The 17461-nt window shown below is 45.0% G+C and overlaps 1 protein-coding gene across 5 annotated transcripts in view; it reads right to left on the bottom strand.

Annotated features, from left to right (window-relative positions):
* GDPD5 (glycerophosphodiester phosphodiesterase domain containing 5) overlaps positions 1-17461 on the bottom strand; it is a 156009-nt gene that overhangs the window by 11787 nt on the left and 126761 nt on the right. For all 5 annotated transcript variants that reach the window (XM_068691458.1, XM_068691706.1, XM_068691536.1 and 2 more), the window contains 5 exons: positions 9602-9684; positions 6701-6851; positions 5326-5544; positions 3749-3906; positions 1895-2042 (listed from right to left, as the gene is read on the bottom strand). In XM_068691458.1, the coding sequence (XP_068547559.1) occupies positions 1895-2042; positions 3749-3906; positions 5326-5544; positions 6701-6851; positions 9602-9684 (759 nt within the window). The remainder of the gene's footprint in view (positions 1-1894; positions 2043-3748; positions 3907-5325; positions 5545-6700; positions 6852-9601; positions 9685-17461) is intronic.

The raw sequence follows: 17461 nt of genomic DNA, 5'->3' as shown, positions 1-17461 counted from the left end.
AGCATTCCATGACTGAAGATACAAACATTAGGTTATTTTGTGGGTCAAAGGTTGGATGATATATCCCAAGCAATTTGTAGACATGACTTTCTGGGCAAACTCTAGGACCCTCTGTTGATGATTTAAAAAGTAAAATAAAAATAAAAATCTGCAATACCTGTAAAGTCCTGCAGAAGGCTCACAGCTAGCAGGATTTGGAACCAAAACAAGGTTTTATTTTTTTTTATTCCAGAGAAACTGGAATTTCAATGTGGTCAAAAAGAGAAAAGTGGTGGGTTTTTTTTGTTTGTTTGTTTTGTTTTGTTGGCTTTTTTTTTTAATTTACTTAATTTTATTGTTTAAAGACATGCACTCAAGACTTGCTCTCACCTCTTTGCAGGGGAGAATGGGCCATCTATAGATAGATGTCTATCTATCATGCAGAGACAACTCATTGTGCTGCCTCATCCACACTAAGATCTACTCAGGAATTTTCTGTGTCACCCACAGTTGCCAGTTTTGGGGCAGGGCTCTTCCTTCGGGGTCCATATATTTAATTTTTTTAAAATAGCCTTTACTCAGCTTAAGACCTATTCCTGAAACCCTCCCATTTGCAACCCTTCAAAATCTTCATCAATTCAGCGTAACCAACCAGAGGGCAGCTCAAATCTGAGGGAGAATCCCCAAAAAGCAGGGAGTGCCACCCTACTGGGCACCCACTTTGAGAATATCAAGCTGGGGTCTGAACCCCAGGCTTGAGCTTTTCAAACGCCTCCTCTACAGCATGTCAGAGAATTTAGGGGTATGTGCTCACAGCAGAGGGCTCACTTGGAAATCCAGCAGATGGCAGAGCCCTTTGAGGAGGGCTCCAGCTACACCAGCTGCATTTCATCTCTGACAATGAGGCTTTTGCAGCAAAAAGCTGCCAGCGATGTGCTCACAGCTCCTGCCAGCTGTAGCAGAGGACAGATGTTTGCCTCAGCAGCGTTCAGACAATGATAATCTCTTCTTCCAACAGCCTCAGACTGGTGACCTTTTTCAATTTTCCAGGGCACACCAGTGTGAATTTGTGTAGTCAGACACAAGCAGAAGGTTAAGCTAAGGCTAAGGACATTGTGCACAGATGTTCATAATCTTAAGCTCCTACCTCCCACTAAAGATGTGGATAACTCACTAAAGCCTGTTAACTTCTTCTTGTGCTCATCTTAGCTCCCTTTTCCCAAGAGATCTACCAGAAGAATGGGCAAAACAGCTGCCTCCTGTCCTACCCCCATCAGGATCTGTTACCAAAAAAAGAGCCCCAGCGCATGCATGTATGCCTCCATAGCTGAGCTCGTGCTTTGGGAATGTTTTGATGTAGATATTTTCCCTCTGCTCCAGCACAAATATTTCTGTTTGGCTCAGAGACCCAAAGTGCTGGCAGAGATTTCAGAGGGTTTGTTGGCTACGTGAGAGGTATCTGGCAATAGCCAGAGGCAAACCTGTCCACGTCTGGTATTAAAAGCAGTGAAAAACCTAGTTCTACATCGCGCCTAAAACACAAAGCCATGTTTGCTGCTTCTCCTGCATATCTAGCAGTAGGTCTGGAAAGTGTTGTGTTTTTTTTCCATTGGAGGAATATGGAAAAGTTGAGTGGATTAAACAGCACGTGCGTTGTGCTCTCCAAGGACCCCAAACCCTGCATGGGGAGAAGCGAGGCCACCTGAAGGAAGGGCTTGTGCAAGAGGTGCTTTAATCCTTTCCCGTTGCAGGGTTCAGGCATACAGAGAGTGAAAAACCTCAACAGCACATTGAACCCAAGCAAACCTTCTTGGAGAAACCCCCGAGTTGCATGGATGCTGTGCTTCATGGCCACCCCTCCACGGTGTCCCCTCCCTCCAGAGGCTCCCAGCACCTTCCTGGCCTTCGTGCTTACCATCAGCCAGATGGGAAAAGGCACCTTGCGAAGGATGTGGGAGCTGTCGGAGGTGACCGACTGGACACCAGTGCACCAGAGGATGGAGTACAGCCAGGGCTCGTTCACAGTGTAGAGATTCACACTCAGGTTCGCCGTGGTGTAGTCCCTGCCAGGAGACAGATGGGGCGAGGGGTGAGTCTTGTGAGCATCAGACCCTCAGCTCAAAGAGGAGAGCTCCCACACCAGCTGCTCTGCTGAAATCCAGATTTATTGGGTTAGAAGTGCATGAAATGGGTTTTTAATAGGGCACAGTCGCCTCATAAGCAACCCAAGGGCATTGCAATCGAGTGGTTTGAACTTGAAAGCTTTCTTATCCTCTGCCCAAGGCCACAGCCACTATCTGCCCAAGGCCACAGCCCGTTTCAGACACATCCTCGTGAAAGATGGATGCACCATGTTTCTCTAACCACCACCTCATCATGTTGATGTACAATTAACATCTGGCTCGGATGCCTGTCACGCTTCGAAGGCAATCTACTTAATTAAAAACTGACTGGGTTTGCAACATCAATTCCTACAGCTCCTATGCCCTTGTTTTAGGGACAGTTGTGACGTTACAGCTTCCAGTCTCCAGAGGTCATTTTGTGTAAGAGGCTAAAAACTTCAAGCTGGGGTACAGGAGCCATCAGCAGTGAACCAAGAGCAAATATTGGACCCCTTCTACCCCTGCAATTTGCATAAATTGCTGTTTTTCCTTACCCACAAAGCAGAAACATCACTAGTCTCCCTGGCACAGACAGCACGGAGATTAACTTTTGCAATTTAATAACTACCAAAGCACTTTGAGGAGGAAAGCAGCTGTACAGGATGTGGACAAAGCAAAGATCACACGATCAAGCTGCTCCAAGCAGGCACCACAAAGCTTTTAGGGTTCCAGAAACACTCAGGTGGGCAGGTCTGATTTTGGAGACAGCTGAGGCGGGATTGATGAGAGTTTGGGATTTATGAGGTGGGGAAGATGAGAGTTGGCACATGGTCCTCTCCATGAAAAAAAGCAGGAATTATCCTGGAGGTAAAGCACAGACTTGATTTTAAGGTCAGATAGACCAAGTGCTGGCAGCCACAGAAAGATTACACTAAATAGGACCACCAAATAGGACCACTCTCAAAGACCTGCAGGCTCAATTCTTCCTCCCTACTCCCAGCACCTAACATATAATAAGACAACTCCTTCAAAAATACTTATTTCTTCTGAAAATGCTTCTTTTTTTTTTTTTTTTTCAAATATTTCTTTGTGAAATAAATTCAAACTCAGAAACAATAAGAAAAAAAGCTCTACTACAATCTACCCTTTTCTTAGAAAAGGGCCAAGCCACAAGATAAAATTACATGTCTCAAATATGTACTTAGGAAGAAGGCTGCACATGGTGTACCACTCTAATTAAATAAGAGAACTGACCAGTCTAAATAGGTGACAAAAAATAACAAATCAGGTGAATTCTCTGTAAGAAATAAATTTCTAAAAGCAAGTTTAGACAGTGGACTAATCAAAAATTCTGTCATAGCAGCTCTGGAGCAGATTCACAGAAGCAAAGGGCAGCCACTAATGAGGATGAAAATGAAGTGAACACCTTCACTTTTCCCCAAGGATGACAGTGGAATAAGAATCAGACTGTTCGTGTATTTGTGTTTCAGAAAGGATCATTGTGCACTTGATCATCATGAGTCAGCTGTGCGATCCTGGGAACGGACTGGTTTGTGGTTAATGGGTAGGGACAAGCTTGCACAGCTCAAGTTTTGAACAGCAAGTCCATCTGAAACGATACCTGTATCATTTCAGATGCACCTGAGCATCTAAATGGAGGACCGTACCTGACATCCTCGTTCGTGACCTTGGTGTAGCGCAGGTTGAGCCTCACGATGCCTTTCTCTCTCATGCGTTCTGCATCCAGCTTGAGGCCAGAAGTCTGCTGGAATCCCGGAGCAATCTGCCTGACCAGCTGCCGCTCCGCGTCCGGCAGCCACATCACCTGCAGAGGCAGACAGACAGAGGGTGGCTATGGCAAAGAGGAGAGGAACACCAGGCAGGGCTGCTGACAGCCAGTTTACACTGAGTCAGAAGCAAAACCACAAGAGACTTTGCTTTATTTGTCATATAAATTGTCTAGAAGATGCATGCAGCCTCCCACATCTCTGTATAAATGTATTTCAGGACAGCTGGCAAGCCCAGAGGACTGGAACATACAGCTTTGGAGGTGAAAAGGGTAGAAGTACAAAGAGATCAAGCCAAGTGCTCATGAGTGTGGTGTACCCCTAAAAACCTGCCTCCCCTTTTTAGCACAGAGGCTAAAACTGACAGCACAAGACAGGACACACAGGAGAAACCTTCCATGGTCCCATTAGTTGAGACCAGTTTCATTCACCCTCGTTTATCAGGGCTACATCTATTCCAACACCCATCCCAGGGCACGATGTAAAGGGGATGCTGGAGCCAAGAAGGGCAGTTTTATGGCTCGTGCTGTGCCCTACCAGATGATCTCAGGAGCATCACTGGGCATTGCTTTGCTTTAACCCATGCTTAATAACTCACCAGCACTCGTTTACTAAAGCATCAGACCAGCATGAGAATTCGGTTTGCTACTTTTCCTGCTGGACCCGTCATTGCACAAGTCAGTGCTGCACTTGTCTGTACACGTGGGTACACCTAACTGGCACAGAGGAAATACTCAAGCTACCTCCCTCACCAGCCTCAGGACACAGCTCTGAAGCAGTCCACGTCTGCCTGGGGGGCTCCTCAATCTCTCTGGGTCCCTGTTTCAACACTTTCCTGCCACTGCAGGGAAAACTAGTTTATTTACATCCAGCAGAAACTTCCCCTGGTTTAATTTATGACCCTTACCTCCCATTCTCCAGACATGGAGCTCAGGGAGAAGTTTGGGCCAACTTTTCAGCAACTTTCTTGATGGTTCTGGAGAGCTGCTAGTAGGTCTTCCCAAAACCTTTTTTTTTCTCCCAGGATGAAGAGATCCAGTTCACTCAGCCCCTACACAAACATCCAGCATCCTGACCAGTCTGGTGGCCTCTGCAGGACTGACCCCAGTATATCAATATCTGCCTTGTGGAAGCCCCACAATGGACATATGATTTCCGAGTAATGGGAATAATCACATCTCTCCTTCTCCCAGCTATCCTACCAGTAGTACAGCCCAAGATTTTTAAGTCTCCTTGCTACCAGGGCATTTTGCTGCATCAGCAGGTACCAGGCTTTCGAAGGTCCATGCTTACCACCATCTCTGGGACCACTGGCCTGGAGATAATATCTTCTCCAATATGATTTCCTGGCACCAAATAGTATTACAAACCAAGTGTCCAAATGGATCAAATGAGGCACTCAAGGGAACCCATAACGAGAACAATTTTGGAACCATCACCAACCCCACAGTACTCACAGCCTGTTGCCGAATTCCTGACGCCAGGATGGTTTTCAGGGTGATGTTGATGTAAGTGCTGTAGTAGGGATGGGCCGGGGGCAGGTCCCGAAAGTTCAGGATGAGCGAGGTGTTATCCTTGATCACCTCCAGCATATCTGCCAGCTTGCAGACCGACTGGTTGGCAGCTTCCAAGTAGTCAGACCTCGAGAGAGACCCAGCCGTCCAGAAAGGGTCATTCTGAAAGCAAAGCACATCCCAGCGTTACCACCATGAAGCACGGACTCTCCATCTCCAGGAGAAGCTCCTTCTCCATCCCACTGTGGCCACAGCAGGGGATGCTGTTAGCTACACTCAATGCCCATCCTGCTTGAGCATTTCTCTGTGCCTCAGTTTCCCCACCCATGGGTAAGTCACCCTATTTTTCCTCACCCTACTTTTCCAGGAGAAGAGTAGAGTTTTAGGGCAAGGAGTAAGCTGAAAATGTACTTTCCCACACTGTGTGTTCACCAAAGAATCCAAAAATAAAAAGAAGCACCTTTTTTTTTAAAATAACTAAGAAGATCAGAGAGGAGCTATGGGATGTTGGAGAAGATGGATCCTCCTGACGTATATATCAATATCTGAGCTCACATCACTGCAGAAAGCCTTGTCTGAGCTTGCAGAAGCATGCCAGAGTGCTGCAGCCCTCCTTCCAGACCACAGTTAATCCAAGAAGGTTACAGCTGCAGGCTAGAGAAAGAAATCCCACCTGCAAGCTGGCTGCACACCAAAAGGTGGATCAGCCCATCCCACAGCAGTTTCTTCTTTGAGACTTTGAAAGCTGAACGTGCTTTGTTTTGTTTTTTTCCCCCCAAGAACAACTGTCTCCAAAATCAAATGAAGGAAAAAGGAATGGTATAGCATGCTCTCTTCTATTTTCCTTATAATCAGATCAGAGATCTTTACGCTCTGTGTGGTATCAACCAGGCATTAGGTTCCCTCCTTCCAAGTGGTGGAAGAGGCACAGAAAGATGATGCAAATTCTCCTCAGCCTCAAAAAGGCTATGAATGCAAAGGGTGGGATGCCAGGCTCTGTGGCTTGCACTATGAAGAAGCAGACCAACATCCTAAAATTAACTGCACAAACACCACAGAGGCCTGTTAATATATATATACATTTAAATCCACCACGTGAAAAGATTCCTGGATTTGATAGGGTCAGATTACCTACCAAGATGCTCCAAACAGCAAAGAAAATGGCAGCATTAATTTGATAGAGGACAGAATTAAATAGTTCATGGAGATTTGGCTGAGCTGCACTTCAGACCACTCCATCAAGGAGCTGCTCTTCACCTCATGGTGGGTTTAGGTATGAGCTTCATCCCACAGCTATGGCTTCAGGACCCATACCCACCCGTAGGAACCACTCCCCAGCATTGAGCTTTTCCAGGTCAGTCCAGTTGAACATGGAGGCGAGCTCGTAGGCCCTCTCGGGAAACACTTCTTCCACGTTGGTTGTTCTCCTGAGTGTCTTGTCGTGCATCAGAAATGGCACTCCATCGTAGCTGTATGGACAGACAGAGGGCCTCGTTACAGGTGGAGATGAACAACCCTTAAAACACCCTAGAGAAATGCCCATCCCCACACTCCAGCTTCTCCTACAGCTTTGAGGACCACATCAAAGTCGTTGTGAAGACCTTAACCAGCTTAACACATCCTCAGCCCCCTCAAGAGCTGCAACCAGAGGGGAAAAACAGTTAGATATCTGCTAGATGTTTGCATTAATTCAATTGCTGGCATAACCCCATCCAGCCCAAAATTTTGAGTCTCTGACTCAAAAACATCTAGAGTGCCAGACTCATGTAGCTTGGCCAAAAGGAGACACCCTGAATGTTCACATCAACCAAAAATGCCTGCAAATTCTGTAGCTCCAAAGCTGTCAGAGGTTTCCCATACCCTGTATCCACAGACACATCCACACATGCACAAGCTATTCTCAAATTGTTAATAGTAGATGATGAGTAAGGCTCTCAGACTACATAGGAACTTAATGTTCATGGGCTTTCAGCATGATTCAAAGGCCCCAAGCTACCAAAATTGCTCTGAAATAACCTTTTTCCATTTTAAAATAGGTTTCAGGAAACAGCCAGGCTTGTGTGAGTAGGTAAGTTCAAGCATCTTGAAGAAAGTCCACCTCTTGGAAGAATCTAACCAGCCAAATGCTATTTTAAGCCACCTAGATATTACAGAAGAGCTGCTCTGGGAAACCTAAAATGCTCTTCAATCTATTTTTCAGCCCAGTTTTCTGTGGCTGAATCAGTGGTGACACCACCCAGAGCAATAAAGGTTTGGGGGACAGCTGTCTGCACTCAGATATCAAGATATCTGACTGGCCATGCAGGCTTCTACAACATTTTCCAAAGCAAGATTCCCATCTTCATATTCGGAAAATAAGGTCTGGAAAGGAGATGGAGTTAAACGAAACCCATATGAACTAAGGGACAAGCACTCCCCCAGAGCTATAAGGAGAACAAAAAAAGATTTTGGATGATGGAGCAAATGCTGCCTCAGCTTTCCCATTGCCTGCAGAAGTCCCTTGTCACAAAGGTCACTCGCATCTCATTTGCTATTTCTAGTGTGCATTATGCCAACTGCTTCCCTCCCCCTCTCCACCCAAAGCAACGTGCTGACACAGCACCACCACGCTGCTGCAATCAGAAGGGTTTTTGGTATTTACAGCTAAAAAAAAAAAAGATGCTAAGCAACTGCAGAATTAAGAGCATGGAGCATTTAAGGGAGACAGGAGCTCAAGTCTCAACGTCTTGCAGCAGAACATCATCAGATAGGGCTAAGCCTTAACCACAGCGTGGAAATCTGATGGGGTGCTTAACATTCACTCCCTCCTGTCTCCAATCCTTCCACTTATGGAATTATTCAGTGCCATGCAGGGCTCACCATGAAGTGAGGCACTGGTTTGCAAAAAATAATGGAGAGAAACCAGAGCTTTGTACAAGAGAGAGGAGGAGGTGGGAGATGGGAGGCCCATCAAGCCACAGGCACAAGAAGCATCTTTCAAAGTGATAAGGACAGCAGTGTGCTGCAAACCCTTCCCAAAATTTCTGCCAGCTGTATTGACAGCTCTGCTTTTGGTCTGAAGGTCACTGAGGTCCTCTTTTTATAAAGCAGCTTGGGTCACCTAATGGGCCTCACATAATTGAGCCATTAAGGGCATCATTTAAGCTGTGGGACACTTGGGATGCTCCTCTGGGATGTCTGATGGGTGGCAACGTGGGAAGCTCTTGGAGCTTTTCAAGATCTCCTCCTCCCAGAGTCCAACCTTCTCCTTGGCCAGGACTAAGGGAAGCAACCCATTTGTCCACCAGATGAAATAAGTGCTCATCTCTGATTCTGGATAGCCAAGCTGTTCTTCCTTCACAACTGTTAACAAAGGAATTTTTGAAGGAACAGCTTTATTGTATACATCCCAGTTTATCATTCATCTGTCCACAATGACATTCCACTCCCCAAGGGGAAGAAATTCCTTTAGTTTTCACATCATTTGCTCTCAAACGATGATGGAAAGTAAGAAAGCACCATGACGATTAAGCTCCAGAAGCCCATCTTCCACCAGACAAAAAGATCTTTCCATCAACATCAACCTTCAAACGGGTCATGAAAAAAAAAATCAGCTCAGTGTTTTTGTTGTGTTTACAACTGGAACTAAGACAAACTGAGGGATCACCAAGATAAAGCACCATAGTTCCCTTCATGCCGCTTCTACCTTCTTGCACATTTATGTAAAATATACGAGGAAAAGGAGTAATAATACTACACAAGGATCACACTCCTGGCACGAAGCACAGTTCTTGAAATAATCCTCTTTAAATGATGTCTAAATTGGCCTTGTCAATTCTGCTCAACATCTGCCTGCAAGGAAAGACTTTGACAGGCGCAGTATGGCCAGGTTCCTCCTTCTCCCAGCACTGTTGTTATGTGAAGGAAGGCAGGAGGAGAAGGATTTTACTCCTGGGCTGCTAAATTCTGACAGTTTTTAAGGCTGGTAAAACCCTCCTAAAGACCTGCAGCATGAGGAAGGCAATTTGGGTCTTTGCTTCTCCCAGGAGAAGTCACGTTTAAGTGGAACAATTTGTGGTGTCCATGCAGTGTAAGTGGAGACAGCTGGGAGTTACCTGATACATTCACCATTCAATGGGAGAGAGCAGTAACATCCAGACAGCAGATAGAAGAGACCCAAAAGCAGAGTTTGGGCTGTCCACAAAGCATCCATGCTCAGACAAGCGACACTGGGGCTTACCTCAGTACAACATCAGCTTGGACTCCATAGGTCTTCTGCTCCACTGCCTTCTGGAAGGACATCAGGGTGTTTTCTGGTGCCAACTGGGACAGAAAGAGCAATGAAAGATTAGCAGAAGGTAGGCATGTCTACAAAGCAGCATCAGTAAGGGTGCTGTGAAGAAGGCATAGAAAAATTAGGGAGCCAAAACAAGTTTGTTTCACAGACTACATGCTGGACAGTTATGCTGGAGTACCAGCATCCCCCACACAGAACTGAAGCCTGAGGATGATCCCACTGATGGTCTTTCACACACAGGATGGAGGTCAGTGCAGTTATCATTGCCTACAACGCCAGAAACCCAGTGAGCCCAAGGTCTGTCACAAAATTAGCGTATGAGACATTTGCTCACCAGTGTGGTCCCCAGACTGGCTTGTTGAGGGCCCACAAAGTGATTGTTAATCTGATGCTAATTCTCTATCCACAGATAGAGCTACCAAAAACACCTTAATAGTTTTATTCTCCTATTTTTCTATGCAAACAGTGATCACAATGCCCTCATAGAAATAAATAAGTCCATAAACCAATGTATCATCCATACCATGGAGAACAACCAGACCACAGGTTCTGTACCACACATTTTATTTTCACATATACCCAGTCAATAAAGTAATCTATTGCTAAAACTAAAAATCAGTTGATTTCTCTTAATAAGAAATTTTCCAGTAAGTTCTTATCAACAATAATACTAAAAAAAAAAATATTAAACCTACAAAATGAGTCCTTTATAGCTATCACAGATAAGGACACAAATTTTAGTTCAAATTCCATTGTTTTGAATGAAACAAATGACAGCAGAATTAGGGTCTGTTAAAAACAATAAAGTATTTATCTTCATACTGTGTTTTTCTACAAAACCAGTACAGCATAGCTAGCCCAAAAAATGTCCATAAACCAACAAGAGGCAGACCAGAAAAAAAAACACAGACAACTACAAAGAAAAACCTGACAGGCTGCACTGAAATGTGCACATCACGCACATCAAAATAGCTCTATTTTGAAAAATCATTTTCTTATTTTCCAATTTTGCTTTCAGGTTTAGAGCACCTCTAACATCCTATTTTTCCCCACCCATCCCTGCCACCATCAGGATCAGTAAATTTCCACCAAGAGACAATGAGCATTCACAATCCGTGTTTTTCAGCAGTTCCTGAGGGTTTGGGAAAGATGAATCATTTTATAAATAAAGACCTAAATGCACCATGCAAGTAAATTGCACAATAAACTTCTATTTAAACTTATATATAACATATATAAACATATATAGGGAAGCATTCGTTTTCTTGTGAACTGAGCAACTTAAACACCCAGGTCAGCAAAGCTTTGGGGTAAAATAACCCAACCACACACTCTGTTCTGAAACAGGAGCAACACAACCTTTATATAGATACAGCATCTCTCTGCTGAATTCCCCTGGCTCAAACCGCACATCGATACCAGTTCATTTTTCTGTTTGTTCAACAAAAAGCAACACGGAGGTGTGTTATCTTCCCCGAAAAGGCTCCTGATCAATGCCTGAGTTGTCTAGGAGAAGGCGAGAGGCATCACCCCCATCACACCCCCTCGCACAGCCCAGTGCTGGGTCACACCAGGTCAGGCTAGGAGAGCTTTTCTCAGCATTTTTGCACGATGCCCAGAGCTGTCAGCAGGGAGCAGCAGCCCCACAAAGATCCCAGCCATGGAAAACCTGCTCCATCTCCTTGGGTTGCTTTGAGCATCTCGGGTTTCGTCCCGAAGTAGCTCGGGTTTCCTCAGGGTGAGCACTGCAAGGTGATCCGCTGGGCGCAGAGCAATGCTCGATGTTTGCTCTCAGACTGCAGCAGCCACAAGGAAACAAAGCAGGCAGCGCTCAAACCAGAGGCAGATGAGGATGAGAAGCTGAAGGGTGATGGGAGACCACCAGCCCAAGTCAGGAAGGGTTGATGAGTGGATGCAACCCAAGTCCCAGCTCAGGAGGTGACACCACATCAAGCAGCCACCAAGCCCATGCCCTTCTGAGCATCCTCATCATGGATGTGAATGTACCAGGAACAGAAAAGCAAAGTGTACTGAGTTATAAATCATCTCTTGGACTAAGGGAGACTGGAGAGGACAGGTTGAACTCCCTCCACTAAGCAATCGATGTTAAAGCCATCAACAAGGGTAGGACAAAGAGGAATGACACTGCTGTCACCCCCCTATGCAATTAAGAGCTCACGTTGCACAAAGCAGGGCTAAAGAGGGCAAGCAAGCCTGGCCAGAACATATTCTCCCTCTAATAAGACCTGGCCAAGGTCTTATGTCTTAGCCAGGCATCAAATTCTGGCACAGCAGTCCTCATGCAGAAAGGACACTGGCTGTTGTTGCCTCTGAAGTGTATTTTGTCTTTTTTTTTAGGGCCAGGATCAGTTGGGCACCAGCCCTCCTAGGTTGCAGCTGGCTGGAGACGCAGAGGAAGCTTTAACCTGAATGGTGGGGAAGTCACAGCCTGCACTGCTGGAGGCATTATTGGAAGGAAACCGAGCAAAACAGATCTGAGGAAGCAAGTCAGTACACACAAGCCTTCATCACCCTCCTCATCAGATTGGGGAAACGTTAGTTAGAGCAGAGCCAAGACTGCATACAGAAGCAATAGACGAGATAGATGAAAGATACATAGAAAAAAAGAAAAGAAAAAAAAAAGAGAAAGAAAAAAAAAGAGAGAAAGAAAAAAAAAAAAAGCAGTATCTTGGGGATAGGATTTCGGTTTGTCAGCCTGGATAATTTTGGCCACATAAAGACAGCAGTGACATTCATGCATCTTAAAGGCAGTGCTATAAAACAGATTGCAGTGAGCTAAAAACTGAGACTGAGTTTCAAGATTTGGTGCACCATGGCTGTCCCATTCTCAGCGCTTAAAAAGATGCCACAAGGCCTGACCCCACGGAGAGAAGATCCCAGCCCCTGGAGTGGAATATTCCACTCTTGCCCCTACAGAGCTTGCAGATCAAACTTTGCATGTTAAGAGGGACAAAACTTAGCTGAACCCTATCAGGGCTGCATGCAGCTGGTCAGATATGAGGCTCATCCATTCCTTTCCCAGGAACTTGACCCCCAAAGGCAAGTTAGATGAACTCACTAAACTTCATGCTGATTCACGTTGAGTTTTGCAGCTGTGCAGAGGAAGCAGTGCTCGAAATGATTCCACAAACAGGCTGGCACTTCAGATCTGGCCATCAAAACGCACGCTTTGGAGCTGCAACGTCACCTTCATCACGACACCACTAGACGTGAAGAGCGTCATCCTGAAGAGCGTCACAGATGGGTGAACATCCCCGGCTGCTCTGAATCAGCAAGCAGCACGGATGGCAGCAGAAGTGCCCTCCTCAATGCCGTGCCCCATGATAGCAGGTGTTACAGATAGCCTCTGTCACACCACAGTGCTCTTCATCAAGTTCACACTCCCTGCAGCGTGAGCTTGTTGTGAACAGGGAGAATCGGTAACAGATATTTCCATCACCCCTGCCTGCATCTGTCTTTTTCCAAGTAAGATGGAGATTAAAAAAAATATATATAAATAAGTCAGACTGTTTAGTACAGAGATGTCTAAATGGGACAATTGCTGGCGCAAGATGTTTTTTGCTGAGTGCTGATTTAGTGTTTTACTGCAAAACTGCAATAAATAAATACATAATCTTTCTGCTTGCATTACCCTCTCTCCCTCCAGTTTGTTTTTTGGCTCTCCTCCTTGTACAACACAGTCAAGTAAATCACATCTAAAACCCAAATCCACGTTTGCAGAGACCCACAGCAACTGGACACAACCCATTTCTTAAGAAGCCAGCATTGAAGTGAAGGAAGCCCTGGGGCACGAGGCAATGATTTCACCCCAAAATCCATCCTACAAACCATGCCAACATCCCCTGAAAGCCACAGACAGCCCCTGTGCAAAGTTTCTAAGTTTCTGTTCTTTGAAATTGGTTTGATGGGCTCATCTCTTAAAAAAAAAATAAAAAAATAAAAATAAAAAAAAAATCATCCTGCTATTCATATTTTCCTGCTACGAGACGCAGGAGGTAATTTCTAGAAAATTGCCCATGAATGAACTTATTTTTGACTATTTTTGTGCTCAGGAGTCAATTGCAAGTGCTTTCAAATGGAGCTCTGAAGTCAGGAGTTTTGGACCTTCCTTAACAAATATTGGGAAAGTATGCTAGTTAACAGCATGGCCAGTTGGACATCACTACACTCCATTTTCCCTCTAACAGCCAGCTTGCCAGGACTTAAAACATAAGTAAATAAATCACCGTATCATTTGCATGTTAGAGAGGCTAACAAAGAAGCTTGCACCCAAGAACTAAATTTGTTCCAAACCGCACCTGCAGCGACAGCAAGCTTTAAGGATATTTTTCATCCATTTCCACCATTTTAAAATTAATTTTGAATTCTCCTTTCCCTTTCATCTCCTCATAAGCCAATAACTGGACTAAAAAGTAAGGCATGATTACAACAATAGCTGAGAATTGGAGTTTTTCTTGCCATAAAAAAGATGCTCTTTGGAAGTTCCCTTTGTGGGGCTAAGCCTGGGATCTGTCAGTACTTTGGCTTTCAGGATTAGGCCCCACTATGCCAGCTCACTAGGAAGCAGTAACAATACGGTTTTAAAAATATGCATCTTTAATCCCCAGGAATTCAAGGTATTTTAGAGAACATCCACATGCAGCATTTCTGGAAACATCTCAGCTAGACTGAAAAGTAGTGAAGGAGTAAAAAAAAAGAAAAAAAATAATATTGCCTTGGACAACAGGATAGGATTTTAAGCAAAAAGCCATTAGAGATTTAATTACTAGGCATACAGCAATCATGAGGTCTAATCTTGCATCACATGCTAGCGCTGAAGCTTGATTTAATGAAAGACTGCCTAATCATATATAGAATGGTTTCAATGAACTCAAGCCTTTCTCCAGGCCTGACAGAAGACACAAATTGTGATTGTTGCTATTAGTTGGAGCAGTGGACAGGTTACCTGGCCATATCTCATAGGTGGGGGGTGCATAAAGCGTACAGCAAAGATGTACTGATTTCAGCAGCACAAGCAGTACAAACTGAACCATTTCAGTCTGAGCCCTTAAAAACCAAAGCCATCCCCATTAGGTGGCTGCAAAGTTTTGGTATCCAAGTTTAAAATAAAATAAAGGCCCTCCAATACACCTAAAAAAAAAAAAAAAAAAAAAAAAAAAAAAAAAGAACAAAGCAATAAAAAAAAATCACCAGATCTTCATTAGCTCAACAAGGCTCTCAATAAGCCACAGTTCCAACCAGAGGTCATAGAATGGCTCGGGTTGGAAGGAACCTTAAAGATCACCCAACTCCAAACCCCTGCCATGGGCAAGGATGCCACCCACTAGATCAGGTTGGCCAAGGCACCATCCAACCTGGCCTTGAACACCTCCAGTGATGGGGCAAATCTTCACCACTGGTTTCATCAATAGCTGATATTACAAGATGACAAAAGCAGCACCCCAGAAATGCCAGTATGTTGGAGGCTTCACCTTCAGGGGTGATAAAAAAAAACAACACCCCACATGTGCAAGGATGCATTTGCTAGAATTTTATGGTGTCCTCCCTGCCAAGGCAAAATATTCCCCTGCAACACCCCAAAAGGCAAATCCTAAGCACAATTAAACACTGGCTCCCCAAAGCACTATGTCCCAACAATGGGTATTTTTCCATTCTGAACTTGTGCAAAGCCCATGAGTCAGCGCTGCCCAAAAATGCTCTTCCCTGCACCGTGCCTGTGTGCGGCGCCGAGACAGCTGCTGCCTGCCAAGAAGGAAGGAGGTCGACGGCATGCAAGCCCCACGTGCTTCGCAGCACGCAGACAGATGTTGAGACAGCGCTGTCGAGACATGCCGAAAACCAGCTGTCTGGGTGGCTTGCCAAAAGCATTTATTTTCATGCTATTTGTAGCCTCCAGCTCTGAAATCGGGAGCCGTTCTTGCCTCCGACATGCTTGGACAATTTCCACAGGTTTAGCCCTGATTTGTTTTCTTTCTTTTTTTTTTTTTCTTCAAAAAGAACCTTTTTGGCCACAGTAATAGGAGGTGGAGCTGAAATAAGTTGTTAATGTTATTAATCTTTTGGGTGATTTAGCTACAATTTGAGATCAAAGATCATTGTGATGAGCCTAACTTTTCACCTAAGGAATTAGGAGACCAGGAATTAAGGACTAAAATTAGGATTAGGAATTAAGGACTATGCCTAAAATCAAATATCATTCAACACCATGAAGAGCACCTTCTTCGGATCCCAAACCCAAAGACAAATTGCTTCAAATCCCAGCACCTTGCGAGGAGAACCATCTGGGAGAATACTTCAAAGGCACAAACAGCAGTAGAAGCTGGTGACCTACTGGATGAAGTTCCTCATTTCATATTAGAGTTGGTCCCAGTTTCTACCTCTCACCCTTGTTTCAGCTCATCCTCAGCACGGGCGGAACACTAACCATCAGAAAGAGAAGACAAATCCATTGGCATTGAGAAGACAGAACACAGCTAGATCGATGAAAGAAGAATAAACCAAGACCAAAGACACCAGACGCCTGTTTATAAAACCATCTGATGTGCTTAACTTATTAACACGAACGAGTTGCAGAGCCCCCGTCTCATGATTCAGACCTGGGTGTCAGATAATTCTTGCTCCCATCAGGACAAGACCCTTTTAAACTGATAGACGTCAAGTGAAGTCTGGTGCCCTCAGTGCCCAGCACACTGCTGCCAAAATCCTCGTGCTCTCCTGATAGGACTCCAGATGGACAGAAACAGACCCGGAGGCTGAATAGTTAACTTCAGAAGAGCCCCTGAAAAGAAACTAATTGATTAAATGCCTGCTAGAAGAAGGGGCTTTTAGTTAGCACCCTGATGGGAAAAGACATTTAGCACAGTGAAAAGTGGGGATGACTGGTGACATTTAGGTAATAGATGGTAGAAGGAATTAGGCAGAAGAGCATTTCTAGTGATGAATTAAAGCACATGGGGGGGAGGAGGGGGAAAGGATGATACCAAAGAGACATTGTTTTTGGAGGAGCACCAGGTGTCAGCTAGTGTGGAGCCTGTAGCTCTCCTGTACTGCAAAAAGCCACACTTCATCTAGGTACTGATGCCAGGATGCTTTCCAATTTTCCCTCGCTACTTAAAATGCAAGGACATTTCCCTGCACTGGTGTTTTGAGACAATTTATATGAGCCATATGGCCTCTGTTCCTCGCTTTTTTCCTCCGCTGAACAAGGACAGCAGTTGAATTGCACTCAGATGCTGCGAATTACACTCTCAGAAATCCTAAAGAGAGGAAAGAAGAGAGACAGGGTGTGTGCATGCATGGAGGCCAGCAGGCTCTAGAGCACGAGAGAAGTTTGTTGCCCCTCTGGGAGAAGCAGTCTCCATACACTGATGAGCCAACATGCCAGGTACTGTAGCCCTCAAGAAGCACATATATATGGGCTTCCTGGGAACTCTCAATTTCACCACCTTTTGCCACATATACCACATGTCATCACCCCAACAAATCCTTTATTTAAGGACAGCAAGCATCTTCAGCCATCCCATGGATCCCCTACTCATCAGAACAGCACTCAGCTCTGTGCTTCTTTCTAGCAGAAGAGCACTGGTCATGCAAATGCAGCATTTACAGACCCAGTCCTGCCAGACTGGTGAAGCAGCCAGCTATCAGGCTGTACCAGAGAGCACAGCTCCCAGGTCAATTTGTCTTGCTTCAGGAGATTTGAAAGAAGCATTGCATTGCTATTTATCATCTCCAGTCCCACTAGATGCAGTATCACCTCAGGACCCAAACTCCCAGGCTCCA

This window comes from Anas acuta, chromosome 1 (assembly GCF_963932015.1).
Source record: "Anas acuta chromosome 1, bAnaAcu1.1, whole genome shotgun sequence".
In the NCBI taxonomy this organism is placed as follows: Eukaryota; Metazoa; Chordata; class Aves; order Anseriformes; family Anatidae; genus Anas; species Anas acuta.
Note: the sequence above shows the minus strand (reverse complement) of the source record. Positions and strands in the feature narration are given on the sequence as shown.